We start from the raw sequence: 12,974 nt of genomic DNA, 5'->3' as shown, positions 1-12,974 counted from the left end.
GACTTGGTTTCGTCCCACACCAGTGCTGCATAGAGGTGGAAGAAGGATCAAACACCGTAACCGAAGTCCTCCTCCCGCTGGTGACAGGTACAGGCAGAATCCATTCATACCATGTCTCTAATATGCTCTTACATTGGCGGAGGAAATCAAACGAGAGGCAGCTCTGGGGAATGACGGGAGCTACCCCCTCCATGGGGGCAGTGGGTGAAAGTTACAGGCAACTGGTGACCAAACAGTACTCGGATCCCCCCTTCGCAGTGGTGGCAAGTGAGAAGACAGGCGAAGCAGACTCAAGACCACAGACTGAGTCCTCCCACGACAGTGCTGGATACAGGCAGACACAGTTCAATTATATGCCCCAAAGGGCCCCCCCAGTGATGAGAACAAGCTGGGGGGCCCAGAGTTGACCATTTGGGGGGAAGAACAGGTGGAGTTGGGTCCAGTTGGCCAATGGTGGGAGAACAGGCAGAGGGAGCTTGACTGTCCTCGCCAAGGGTCACTTGACCAAGGAGGGGCCGTGTCCCTGGAGGGGAGAGAAGGTGTGGTGAGAGTCGTTCTTGTCAGGACCCCCCACCTCCTCGTCCCGCCCCACTCACCTCACGCTGAGCTGAGGGCCCCGCGGATCTGGGCGCCGGCGTCGGGGGGCAAGGCCAGCAGGGCCGCCTGGAACTCCGTGGGGCAGCGGTCGGAGAGATGCCGCAGCAACGACAGAAGGGAGACCTGGGCGTCTGGGGGGAGCTGGGGGTTAGATGGGAGAGAGAACCCCCAGACCCGCAGGATCCCCCTCCCCAAGGCAGGGACACCCCTTCTTGCCCAATGGTGGGATCTCCAGCCCCCTCCCTTCGGGACACTCCCCAAACTTACCTGCTGGGAGATGGTCGGTCCCCAGGACGGTGCTGCTGGCCCGCACCACCTCCCGCACCTCCTGCAGCACCTGGGGCGGGGGGGGACACAGCGGTGAGACCCCGATACCCTCATCCCGTCACCCACCAGAGAACCCCCCCAGTCACCCCCCACCTGAAGGGGAGACACCCCTCTGCATGGTGTTCTGATCCCCATTGCGGTTCACACCCCCACTCCCCCTTAGTCAAGGGGATTTAACCCTCCCAAATCCTCAGATAAGACACCCAAAAGACCCCCCCCCATTCCTGGAACAGGGGCCCCCCACAGGCGCCATCACCCACTGGAACAGGACCCCCCCAACCTGCCTCCAGGCCTCCCATGGGGCGGTACCTGCTGGGGGGCGTTCTCGTACAGGAAACTGATGCACCGGAAAACAGTTTTATTTTCCTCGAAATCCTCCGTGAGGGGCAGGGAGCGGAGCAGGGCGGGGAACACCTGGGGGGAGACCCCGTTAGAGATCCCCAGCTAGCTGCCGAGCCGGCTGGGGCCAGCGCCCCCCTAGAGGAGCAAGGCCCTGCCCCCCCGCAAGCCAGCCGGTGCCACCTAGAGAGGCAAGGCCCAGCGCCCCATTCCCCGCCTCCCGGGGAAGGCCCCCATCACGCCCCCTCACCTGGCTGAGGGGCAGGGCCTGGGGCTGGCTCAGGACCATGCGGGCGACGGCCCCACAGACGTTGTCCCGCACGCGGGCGCTCGACTCCTGGGTGCTGCCCCCCGCCAGCAGGGCCAGGATCTTGGGGTAGTGTCTGGGGGGGGGCGGGTGTTAAGGAAAAGGGGAACAGCAAGGGGGAGATGGGGCCCTTCCTCCAATCCATCCCACAGCCTCTCACCCCCATGTACCCCTGGACCCCAAACAGAGACCCCCAGGTCAGACGCCCCCTCCAGACGATCCCCCCTAACTCATCCACCTAGCTGACCCCTAGTAACCCCCATAACCCCCACACGCAGCAGCCCCCGCCATGGGTCAGGATACGGGAGCAGGGCCTCCCCGCCGTGCTCGGCCAGCACTCCCAGTGCGAAGATGCCGTTGCTCCGCACCTCGGGGTCGGGGTCCCGGGCAGCCCGCAGGAAGGCGGGCAGGAGCCGGGGCACGAAGGGGGCCGTGGCCCGGCCCAGCCCCCCCAGTGTCTCCGCCAGCGTCCCCACAGCGAAGGAGCGTTCTGCCACCGAGCAGCTGGGCTTCTGGGGGACAGCGAAGGGGCCCGGATGCCTGGGTTCAGCAGGGGGTGAGTGGGGGGGCCCGCAGCCACCCAGGTTCAGTGGGGTGGCAGGATCCTGCCTGGACCCCTGGGTACCCAGGGGTGGTGGGGGAGAAGGGGGAACCGGCCCGGACGCCTGGGTCCCTGTGGGAAGGGAGAACTGGCCCGGACGCCTGGGTCCCCGGGGGAGGTGGGGCAATGGGAGAAGGGGGAACCGGCCCAGATGCCTGGTCTCTGTGGGAAGGGAGGGGAGAAGGGGGAACCGGCCCAGACGCCTGGGTCCCCGGGGGGACACACGACATACTCACCATTTTGTTGAGCAGCAGCGGCAGGAAGCCGGCGAAATACGGGGCGAAGGTGTCGCCCCCTGCCGCCGCGGCCAGAGCGGGGATCCCCTCCCCCGCGTACTCCAGCAGCATGGCATCGTACTCCGCCTGAGGGGAGTGGGGGTGAGCCCTGCTGCACCCCACGGCCCCCCAAACCCCTCCGCACTGCGCCTCCCATGGCCCCAGAATCCCCCCCAACCCCTGACCCCATCTCCAAATCCCCCCCCCTGCCGCCCCCCCCACAGCCCCCATTTTTTCCTCCCCTCCCCCCGATCTCCAGCCCCTCTGCTCCATGCAGCCCCCACAAAGCCCCCCACCCCCGCGTCACCTGCTCTTCATCCTCCTCATCTTCCTCGTCCAAGCCATCATCCTGGCAGGCTGTCTGGGGGGGGGGGGGGGGAAGATGGGAGCTCAGTGCTGGGACCCACCCCCCCCCCCCCATGTTCCCCCCTTCCTGTGTCCCATCCCCCACAAGCCAGCTGGTCCTCCCCCAAATCCCCCGTGTCCCGCCCAAGCCAGCCAGTCCCTCCTCCCCCGCCCCTCCTCAAGCCCCCCCCCGCCCCCCGAGACCCATATGTTCTGCCCCCCCTCGGCTGGTCCCCCACCAAGAGGGGAAAGGCCCCATGTCCCCCCAGCTGGTACCTTCCTCTCCAGCACGGCGCGAAGGGCCCCGCAGAGCTCGGCCAGGCGCCCTGGGCTCCGCAGCGCCTCCTGCTGGCAGGCGGTGAGCACCGCGCCCAGCGCCTCCAGCACCGCCATGGCCACCAGCCGCTCCCGCTCCCGGTGCACGCCCCGCGCCATGGCCGGCAGCGCCAGGCCCAGCAGCCGCTGCAGTGCTGGGGGGGCGGGTAGAGGGGTCAGTGCGGGTCTGCGAGCTTCCCGCACAGTGTCGTCCCCGCCCCAACCCCACGAGCTCCCCCCGGCCCCCAGAAGCATCTCTCCCTGGCCCTGGGGCTGCGAGATTCCTGCACGGTGCCCCTCTCCCCTGCTCTGTGAACTCCACCCCGACCCTGGGGCTGCGAGCTTCCCCCAGAGGTGACCCCCCTTCACTCTCCCCCGACCCTGGGTCTGCAAGTTGCCCCTGGTGGTGCACCCACGTTCCCCCCAGCCCAGCAACACCCCCAAAACCCAGGGCTGTGACTTCCCCCCACCCCCCCGATCTTCCCCCCTCCCCGCAGCCTGGTGGGGGTCCCTCCCCCAACTCACCGGCAGCGTGGGGCTCAGAGGGGTCCCGCTCGCAGACCCGATGCAGCGCAATGCAGAACTGGCCCAGGGCTTCGTAGGCGGCTTTCCCGGACCCCCAGATGAGGGAACTGGGGGGAAGGGGGGCGATTTGGGGGGTCACAGCTCCCTGCACCCCCCACATTACCCCGTTGGCTCCCCCACAGAGCACTGCCCAGGATCAGCGAGGAAAGAGTTAACCCTGAGGGGCCCCCCAGCCTGCACCTCCCACCCCCATCCCCTATCGCTAACCCCCTGCCGCCCCCCAAATCCCCCCTCCCCCAAACTTGCCCAACACCCAGAACTGCCCCCCGCATCTGCCTCCCCACTACCTCCAGCAGCTGGAAGACCTCCGGGACGCAGCTCTCCAGGTGGGGCAGGAAGGCGACGCTGGGACAGACGGACAGACAGGTTAGGGCCCCTGGAGATACAGCCCCCAGACAGACAGACGTGCCAGACCCCCTCCCGCTGCCCCAAGAGCCCCCCCCCATACCTGGCGTTCGCTGCGATCTCCCCCAGGGCGGCACAAGCGTCCTCCTTCTCGTCCACGTAGGCGCTTTCCACGCTCAGTCTGGGGGGGGTGGGGTGGCAGGGTCAGATGGGGGGCCCTTCCCCACCCGCTACAGCCCCCTTCTCCTCCCACCCGCCCTCCTTCTCCGCCCCCACCAGTCTCTGCCCCCACCCAGGACTCTCTCCCACTGCCCGGGGCTCCCCCACCTCAAAGCCGCCCCAGGTTCTGCCCCCCCACCATACCCGAACAGCTCTTCCTCCTCCTCGTCGTCCTCCCCGTCCAGATCTTCCTCCCCCTCCACCTCGGCCTCCTCGTCCTCGAACAGCAGGAAGGAGCTGGTGTCCCCGGCGGGGGGCTGGGGGGGGATGGGGGGCACGTCATGGTGCGATTGGGGGCATTTCCCCTTCCCCCAACACCCCCTGGTGCCCCCCAGCCTGAGTCCCTTCCCCAGGCCCCGGCTTGTGGGAGCACTGCTGTCGGGAAGCTCACAAGCCTCAAGGTCCCCTCCCCCACCTAGGTCCCGAGGCACGGCGGGGGGGGCAGGCTCCCGGCCCCGAGGCACGGCCCGGGGGGGGGGGGGGGGGGGAACGTCCCGAACTCACCACGAGGCCCTCGGTGGATTTGAGGGAGTAGAGAAGCAGGGTGGTGATCCGGGGCAGGTGGGGGGCCAGGTCGTTCCCCATGGCACAGGAGAGCGCGGCGAAGAGACTGTACCTGGGAGGGAGACGGGGGTCAGGGACTGCGGGTCGGGGGAGGTGGGGGCACCACCCGTGGGGGGCTGGGGGGGGGTCACTCACGTGCAACGCCGTAGGTCGGGGTCGTCCTGCCCCTCGGCCAGGCCCAGCCCCAGCTGGCAGCTCTCCTCCGCCAGGGGTCCCACGGCCCTCGCTCCCCAGCGCCCGCACCAGGGCCCCCAGCGTCTCTGCGGGGGAGGGGAGCATCAGACACTGCGGGCCGGGGGGGGGGGGGGGGAAGTCACCCACGGCCTGGCCCTGCAGGGGGCACTGCGCTGGGGGGGGGTGGGGGGAGAGGGACTGGTGGGGGGGGGTTAGGGGTCACTCACCCACAGCCTGGCCCTGCAGGGGGTGCTGCGCTGGGGGGGGGGGGGGGAGTGGTGGAGGGGGGGTTAGGGGTCACTCTCCCACAGCCTGGCCCTGCAGGGGGCGCTGCGCTGGGGGTGGGGTGGCTGGGGAGGTTGGGTTAGGGGGCAGGGTTAGGGGTCACTCACCCACGGCCTGGCACTGCAGGGGGCGTTGCTCCTGGGGGGCGGCGGGGGGCAAGAAGTGGCGAAGCTGCTCCAGGATGTGGGGCAGATACGGCCCCATGGCGCGCTGGGCGGCCGAGGCTGTGACGGATGGACGGACAGACAGGACACGGGGTCAGATGGAAACACGGACCTGCCCTCGGGGGAGACACCGAGCGCAGGGGGCTCGGGGATGGAGCTGGGGGTGAGGGCTCAAGGGGGGGCCAGGACCCGAAGGGGGGCCTGGAAGTCACTGACCAGTGGCCCCTGGGAGTACTGAGTTCGGGGGAGGGGGGTTGTCACTCACCCATGGCACCAGGGGGGCCGTGTGGGGGAGCCGAGGGGAGCAGTTCGGGGGGGGGGGGGGGGTCAGTTATCCGTGGCCTCGGGAGCCGTGGTGGGGAGCCGAGGGGGACGGTTCTGGGGAGTCACTCCCCCACCGGCGCCAGGCAGCTGTGGGGGGCGGTCACTCCCCCACGGCCCCAGGTGGCTGTGGGGGCGGTTCGGGAGGGGGGGGTCACTCCCCCACGGCGCCAGAGGGCTGTGGGGGGGAAGCCGAGGGGGACGGGTCGGGGGTTCACTCACCGATGGCCCCCAGCGTGCTGATGGCCAGCTCCTTGGGGCGGGGCCCCCCCGGGGAGCGCAGGGTCCCCAGCGTCTGCTCCATCAGCACTGGCAGGAATGGCTCGATCCCGGCCCCTGCGCGAGGGGAGGTTATAGCCCTGCCCGGACGCCTGGGTTCAGGGGGGAGGTTATAGCCCTGCCCGGACGCCTGGGTTCAGGGGGGAGGTTATAGCCCTGCCCGGACGCCTGGGCCGGTGGGGTCCGGATACCGGGGTCCCCCAGCAAGTGGGACGCTGGCTCCTCAGCCGGGGCTCAGGGGCACTGGGGGGTCCCGGGCGCCTGGGTTCTCCAGCAGGCAGGTAGGGGAATGGGGTGGTGCACCCGGACTCCTGGGTTCCCCAGCTGAAGACAGAAGGGGGCGTCCCGGGTGCCTGGTCCCCCAGCCCAGACGGGGAAGGGGCGCTGTCCCGGACGCCAGGGTTCTCACCAAGGCTCTCCACGAAGTTCTCCAGGGCGTAGTAGGCTTTGGCCAGGTGGCCCCCCCGCACCGGCTCCACCCCCCCCAGGTAGGACAGCAGCAGCGGCAGAACCTCCCCCGCGTAGGCCGCGATGTCGGGCTGGGGGGGGGGGTCGGTGAGAGTCAGCCAGAGCCCCCCCCATCACACCGTGTCCACCCCTCCTTACCCCACCCCCTCCCATCCATCCAGCCCCTCCCAGCGCCCCATGACTCCCCAGTCATGCCTCTTTACCCCGCCCCCCTTGATTTCCCTGTAACCCCCTGCAGTGCCCCCTCCTCACCCCAGCCCCCCCCCATCACCCCAGCCCTAGCCTCCCAATCTCCCCAATAACCCTGTGACCCCAGGGTACCCCTCCTCGCCCCAGCCCCCCAATCTCCCCAATAACCCTGTGACCCCAGGGTACCCCTCCTCGCCCCAGCCCCCCCTTCGCCCCTTGACCCCTCACTCCGCACAGACCCCCCCACTCCCACCCCTAGCCCCCCCGACCTGCAGGTTCTCCGAGAACTGCCCCAGGGCGAAGAGGGCTGCACTCCGCACCACTAGGCTCTCGTCGGCCAGCGCCCGGCAAATCACCCCCAGCAGGGACTGTAGGTGCCTGGAGGGGCAGAAGGGGTCAGTCAGGGGGCCCCCAAAACAAGCCTCCCTCCCCCGATTGCAATGGGCTCTGGCGAGCACATGTCCTATGCCCCGTAGTGCCACCGGTGAGGATTCCCCTGGGGGACAGGACAACGCTGTGCACCCAGCCCCCTGCTGCTGCTGAGCCCAGGGGTCCACAGAGCAGAAATGGGGCCCCCCAGCAGCGTGTGTCCGTCCCCTATGACCCTCGCCTACCTGGTGCGGATGTGATCCCCGCAGCCCTCGGCCAGCACCGCCAGCACCATGAGCCCGGCCTTGCGCTCGTAGGGCCGGGGGCTCTGCAGGGCCGGCTCCAGGTGCGGCATCTGGGGGTGGACAGAAGAGGTTGTTACCTGCCCCCCACCCGCAACAAGCCACAGGCCCTGCCCCACTCCAATGGCCCCGCCCCCTGCCCCAGTCTCACCCCTCCAGCCAGCCATAGGTCCCGTCCCAACCCCCATGGCTCTGCCCCCAGCTAGCGCAACCCCTGCCCCGCCCCGAGCCAGCCTGCCCCAGCCCCCATTCCAGCCCCACCCCCAGCTGGTCCACTCCTGCCATGTCACTGGCCCACCCCACAACCAGCCACAGACTCCGCCCCCAGCCCATCAGCCCCACCCTCCCCTTGCCCTCTAGCCAGCCACAGGCTCCAGCTCCCCACCCCCCCCACTCACCAGCTGGGGGAAGAGTTTTTCAGGAGGCAGGTGCAGGGCCAGCATGTCGATCACCTGGGGGGAGAAATGGAGGTGACGGTGGGGGGGTGATGGCTCTGGATTCCCCCCCGCACACACACCAGCCAGGGGTCCCCTCCCCCCCGGGCTCCTCAACCCACCCCCAGCGCGTTGTAAGGCCGGGTGGGGGGGGGGCACTTGGGGGTCTCACCTGGGCAGCCACGTGTTTGGGGGTCTGGGCCTCATCCCCCTCGTCCTCACTCTCCTGGTCCTCGGCATCCAGCTGCCCCAGGGGGGGCTCCGCACTCAGGATGGGAAACAGGGCGTCCAGCACGGGGGGCAGCAGCCGCTGCTTCAGCATGGCCTGGGGGGGCAGAACCTGAGCCCCGAGCCCCACCCCCCAATCCCAACCCCCCCCCCGATCCTCTGGCCCGCCCACAAGCCCTGCCCCAGCCCCCGAACCACTGGCCTGCCCCCCCGATCCCTAATCCCCTGGCCTGCCCTCCACACACTGAGCCCTGATCCCCCGTCTGCCCCGTCTCCCAACCCCCCAGATTTCCCCCCACCGTGCCCCCCCAAGCCCTGAACCCCAATCCCCTTGCTGCCCCCAAGCCCTGAACCCCACCCCAACCCCCCAATCTCCCACCTGCTTCCTACATCCTGAGCTCTGATCACCTGGCTGTCCCCCGATCCCTGACCCCAGCCCCCCAATCCCAATCCCCCGATCTACCCCCACACCCTGAGCCCTACCCCAGCCCCCCAAGCCCCTGGCTGTGTGATAAATGAAAGGGGGGGCGGGGGTAGCTCCCTTTTATGGACCCCCAGCCAGGCAGTTAGCTACAAACCCCGTTAGTAGCTGTTCTCTTCTTGCTTTACCTGTAAAGGGTTAACAAGCCCACAGGTAAAGGGGAGCGAGTGGGCACCTGACCAAAGAGCCAACTGGGGAGGGCGGGGGGCGAGAATTTTTTAAAATTGGGAAAAATGTCCCCCTTTGCCTGTCTGTTCTCCGGAGAGGTGACACAGGGCCGCAGGGCTGTAAGAAGCTGTAAACCAAGCCCGAAAAGCCAGCAGCTCAGACCTGGAACCAACACACCCGAACCCGAGAGGTCGGCTGGGGAGACGCCTTGTGGACGCCTCCCGGCTAACCCGGGTGCTTTTGATTTGCTGGGAACCGTTAAGCTGGACCCCAACAAAACCAGTCTTGACGCTTGGGGATTGCCTTGGCTCTTTTTCAATCGAGCAAGAGCCGAAGTTGCTGATGTATTTTCTCCCGTTCTGTTTTTGATACAATGTCCGGGATCGGATTTCTGTCCCCTACGCTGCTTAATTAGCAAGTGGCAACAGCTGATTGCTGGTGTTTTTCTTTCTCAGCTCTTCCCCAGAGTGGGGGTGAAAGAGCTTGAGGGTGCCCCACAGAGAGGAATTCCCAAGTGCGCCCTCCTGGGTTCTCGGGGGGGCGGGGGCGTTTTGCACTGGGGTAGCGGCCGCATCTACCCATCCAAGCTCAGAGAGAAGTTGGGACCTTGGGAGTTTAATACCCGCCTGGAGTGGCCAGGATTAAATTTTTAGAATCCTTGGGGGCCCCCACCTTCCGCACTCGAAGTGCCAGAGTGGGGAACCAGCCTAGACGCCCCCAAATCCCAACCCCCCCGGCTAGCCCACTGAACTCCAAGCCCCGAGCCTGCACCCCTGAACCTGCAGCCTGCGCCCCACACCCCAACTACCCAAACCCCAATCTGCCAGCCCGCCCTCAAACCTCCATCCTTCAGTCTGCCCCACAAACCCCGGCCCACCCCCAATCTCAATCCGCCAACCACCTTCCCCCCCCCCCAGCTCCATCCCTTGCTCCACCCCAAACCCTGCCCTCTCCCAGCTGCCCCCTGAATCCCGATCCCTGCCCTCCCCACCCCTATCCCCCCACGCCAGCCTCGTTCCTCCCAGCCAGCCAGCGCCCCCTGAACCCCAATCCTCATCCCCCTGAGCCCCCAGGGCCCTACCTTGCCCCGCAGTTTGATGAGGAAGCTGAGGGTGGAAAGTGCCTTCACCCGCAACACATCCCCCAGCACTCGGTTCGACGCCACCTGGGGAGAGAAGCAACCGTCGGCACTGCCCGGACGCCTGGGTTCCCCACTGGGGGAATGGGGCTCATGGAGTTGCCCGGATGCCTGGGTTCCCCCACCGAGTAGAGGAGGCTCATGGCTGTTCGGACGCCTGAGTTCCCCAGCAGGGATCTCTGTAACCCCGGGAAGTTGCAAGGGGGAATGTTGGGGATCAGGGAGTTACCCACATGCCTGGGTCCCCCCGCGGAGGGGAAGGGGCTTGCGGCCGCCTGGGTCCCCCGACTCACCTCCAGGCAGAAGCCGACAACGTCGGAGAGGTGCTGGACGATGACGGAGACCTCGCTCTCCATCAGCTCATCAAAGACCTCCATGGCCTCGCTGGCGTGCACCTGGGGGGGCCGGACACGCACTGGTCAGGGAGCCTCGACACATTTTGATACCTCAGACAACCCCCCAGCCCCTCCCCCACGCCAGTGCCCCCCAATGACCCTTCATTCCCCCCTCTCACCTCGTTAATGGAAATCAGCTGCCTGACGGCTGAGATAATCTTCGGGACCAGGGAGTGCATGAGATTCTGGGGGGCAGAGACAGAGACAAGATGAGGGGGGACCCCCAAGATACCGGGGGCAGGAGAAGGGAATGGCTGGGGGAGCCGGGGGATAGGGACTCGGGATCAGTGGGTTCTAGGGAACACGGTACGGTGGGGGACAGATAGGAGGCCCAGGGGGTTCCGGTGCATAGGGGGCTCAGTGGGGGACTTGTGAGGGGCTCAGGGGGGTCGGTGAGTTCTGGGGTATGTGGAGTCAGTGAGGGGCTCGGGGCGCATGGGGAAGGCAGGGGTGGGCGGGGGCTCAGGGAAGATGTGAGGAAGGCAGAGGTAGGTGGGGGGCTCAGGACACACCGGGGTGCACGGGGAAGGTGGGGTGCTCAGGGGGATGGGTGGGGCCAGGCTGGGGCTCAGGGGGCCGGGGCTCACCAGGTGGTCGGCGCCCAGCCCGGCGGCCATGGCTGCCAGCCCCCGCAGGCAGTAGTAGAGCGCCCCCGGCTGGCCGTGCTGGCCCAGGGCACTGTGGAAGAGACGCAGCAGGGCAGAGTAGTGGGGGGCGAAGGCCTCGGGGTCCGACTCCAGTGCCGAGCTCAGCACCAGCAGCGAAATCTGCGGAAGGGGGGAGGGACTCCATGGATCACAGCCCCCCACCCCCTCTGAGCCCCAAAATCACAGCCCCCCCACCTATCCCTGCCCCCCTTCCCCCCACCTATCCCCGCCCCCCTTCCCCCCCAATCACAGTCCCCAGCCCAACCCCCACCAACCAGTCCCCTGACGCCCCCCCTCCACCCTCAATCCCCAACTGGCCTCCCACAGATCAGAGCCCCACGACCGACCGGGTTTGAGAGACAGCCTGACCCTGCCGTCCCCAATCAGACCCCCTGTTCCCCCCTACCTGGCGGAGGTGTGGGTCAGGGCCGCGCACCCCCTGCTGGATGAGCTGCAGGAGCTGGGGCCAGCGCTCCAGCCCCTGGTGCCGCAGGAGCAGCGCAGCCAGCTGGGCCAGGGCCACCGAGACCTGGTGCCTGGGGGGAAAGACATGGGTGGGGGCACAGCGGGTGGGTGTGGGGGATAGAGGGGGGACCCGGGAGGGGGTTGGGGGGGACCCACACCGTTTGGAATTGCAGGAGGAGCAGGGGGGCTCTGGGGATGGGGTAGTGGGAGCTAGGGGGCTGCAGGAGTGGGAGGGATGGGGGTCCAGGGGCTGCAGGGACCGGGGCGGGAGAGCAGGAGACGCCTCCGCAAATCTTCCATTTCCTGCTGTAGGGGAAGGGGGCTGCGGAGGGGGTTATGGGGCAGCCGGGGGGAGGGAGAATGTCCCCCCCAACACTCACTCTGCTTCCTGCTGCAGGGCTCCCAGCACCAAGCTCTTCAGCCTGAGAAAGAGAGACGGGGGGGGGTCAGGCAGGGTGAACCCCAGCCCCCCAGACAGGGAGGGGGGACCCCTCGCACCCCAGCACCCACCTGTCCTGCTCCTCGGGGTTCAGCTTCCGCCAGTGCTTGGTGAGACGCAGGCGAAGGAGCACAGCTGCCAGCTGCCGGATCTGGGGGGGCAGAGAAGGGGGGGGGCTCAGCCAGGGGATGGGACCCCTGGGGGGGAGATGGGGGATCCCCTCGGGGGACAGACAAGGAGATGGGAGATCCACGGGGGATCCCCTGTGGGGAAGGGTGTCACTCACCTGGGGGTCCGGTGCCCCTGCCAGCAGCTGGCAGAGCTGGGGGAGCACCTCGGGGTGTCTGAAGGCCTCACGCAGCTGGGCCGTGGCCTGCAGGGGGGAGCAGAGATTGTCACAGAGGGGCCCAGATCCCCTGCCCCCCACCCCAGCGCCCCCCAGCTCTCCCTTCCCAAGTACCCCCCTCCCCACAGTGAGGCCAGCTCCCCCCAGCGCCTCCTTCCCCACCCCGTCCGAGCCCCTCAGCCCCGGACTCCTGGGTTCTCCCCCCACCTACCTGCTGGATCAAGGCGTTGTCCGGCTGCAGCAGGTCGGACAGGACCCGGCCCAGCCCGCCGGGCTCCATGGGGGGAGAGGGGTCCTGCAATGGGGGTGCTCAGGCCGGGGGGAGGGGGCCCTGCAATGGAGGGCTCAGGCCGGGGGGGAGGGGGCCCTGCAATGGGGGGGGGCCTCAGGCCGGGGGGGAGGGGGCCCTGCAATGGGGGGGGGCTCAGGCCGGGGGGGCCGCAGCAGGGAGCAGGGCCCTGCAATGGGGGGGGCTCAGGCCGGGGGGAGGGGGCCCTGCAATGGGGGGGGCTCAGGCCGGGGGGGCCGCAGCAGGGAGCAGGGCCCTGCAATGGGGGGGCTCAGGCCGGGGGGAGGGGGCCCTGCAATGGGGGGGGGGGCTCAGGCCGGGGGGGCCGCAGCAGGGAGCAGGGCCCTGCAATGGGGGGGGGGGGGAGACTCAGGTCGGGTAGGAGGAGCCTGGGCTCAGCAGCCAGCGAGTCCCGCACAGCAGCACGTGTGGGGGGGGAGCAGACGAGTCCCAGCTTCCGGGAGATAGAGCGGCCCCAGGCCCCGCCCCTCGTGCCCCGCCCCTCCGTGGCCCAGGAGGACTCGTGCAGCCAGAGGAAAGGCCAGGGGTTAACCCCTTCCGCGCCGCACAGCTG

The 12,974-nt window shown here is 68.5% G+C and overlaps 1 protein-coding gene across 1 annotated transcript; it reads right to left on the bottom strand.

Annotated features, from left to right (window-relative positions):
- Positions 1-434: 434 nt before the first annotated feature.
- IPO4 (importin 4) lies at positions 435-12,473 on the bottom strand. The gene is given in 33 exon segments (XM_073308636.1): positions 435-523; positions 597-728; positions 865-934; positions 1,234-1,338; positions 1,514-1,646; positions 1,874-2,082; positions 2,408-2,533; positions 2,754-2,807; positions 3,068-3,261; positions 3,632-3,716; positions 3,718-3,738; positions 3,979-4,036; positions 4,140-4,217; positions 4,400-4,512; positions 4,760-4,871; positions 4,955-5,040; positions 5,042-5,079; positions 5,386-5,502; positions 5,986-6,099; positions 6,452-6,581; positions 6,969-7,077; positions 7,314-7,423; positions 7,769-7,822; positions 7,977-8,129; positions 9,763-9,846; positions 10,113-10,214; positions 10,334-10,399; positions 10,802-10,981; positions 11,268-11,397; positions 11,707-11,748; positions 11,837-11,916; positions 12,052-12,138; positions 12,323-12,473. Coding segments are annotated over 32 exon segments (3,240 nt in total). The 5' UTR covers positions 12,392-12,473; the 3' UTR covers positions 435-523; position 597.
- Positions 12,474-12,974: the final 501 nt, after the last annotated feature.

Source organism: Lepidochelys kempii, chromosome 13 (assembly GCF_965140265.1).
Source record: "Lepidochelys kempii isolate rLepKem1 chromosome 13, rLepKem1.hap2, whole genome shotgun sequence".
NCBI classification, from domain to species: Eukaryota; Metazoa; Chordata; order Testudines; family Cheloniidae; genus Lepidochelys; species Lepidochelys kempii.
The sequence above is the reverse complement of the archived record's forward strand: the minus strand, read 5'-3'. Positions and strand labels throughout refer to the sequence as shown.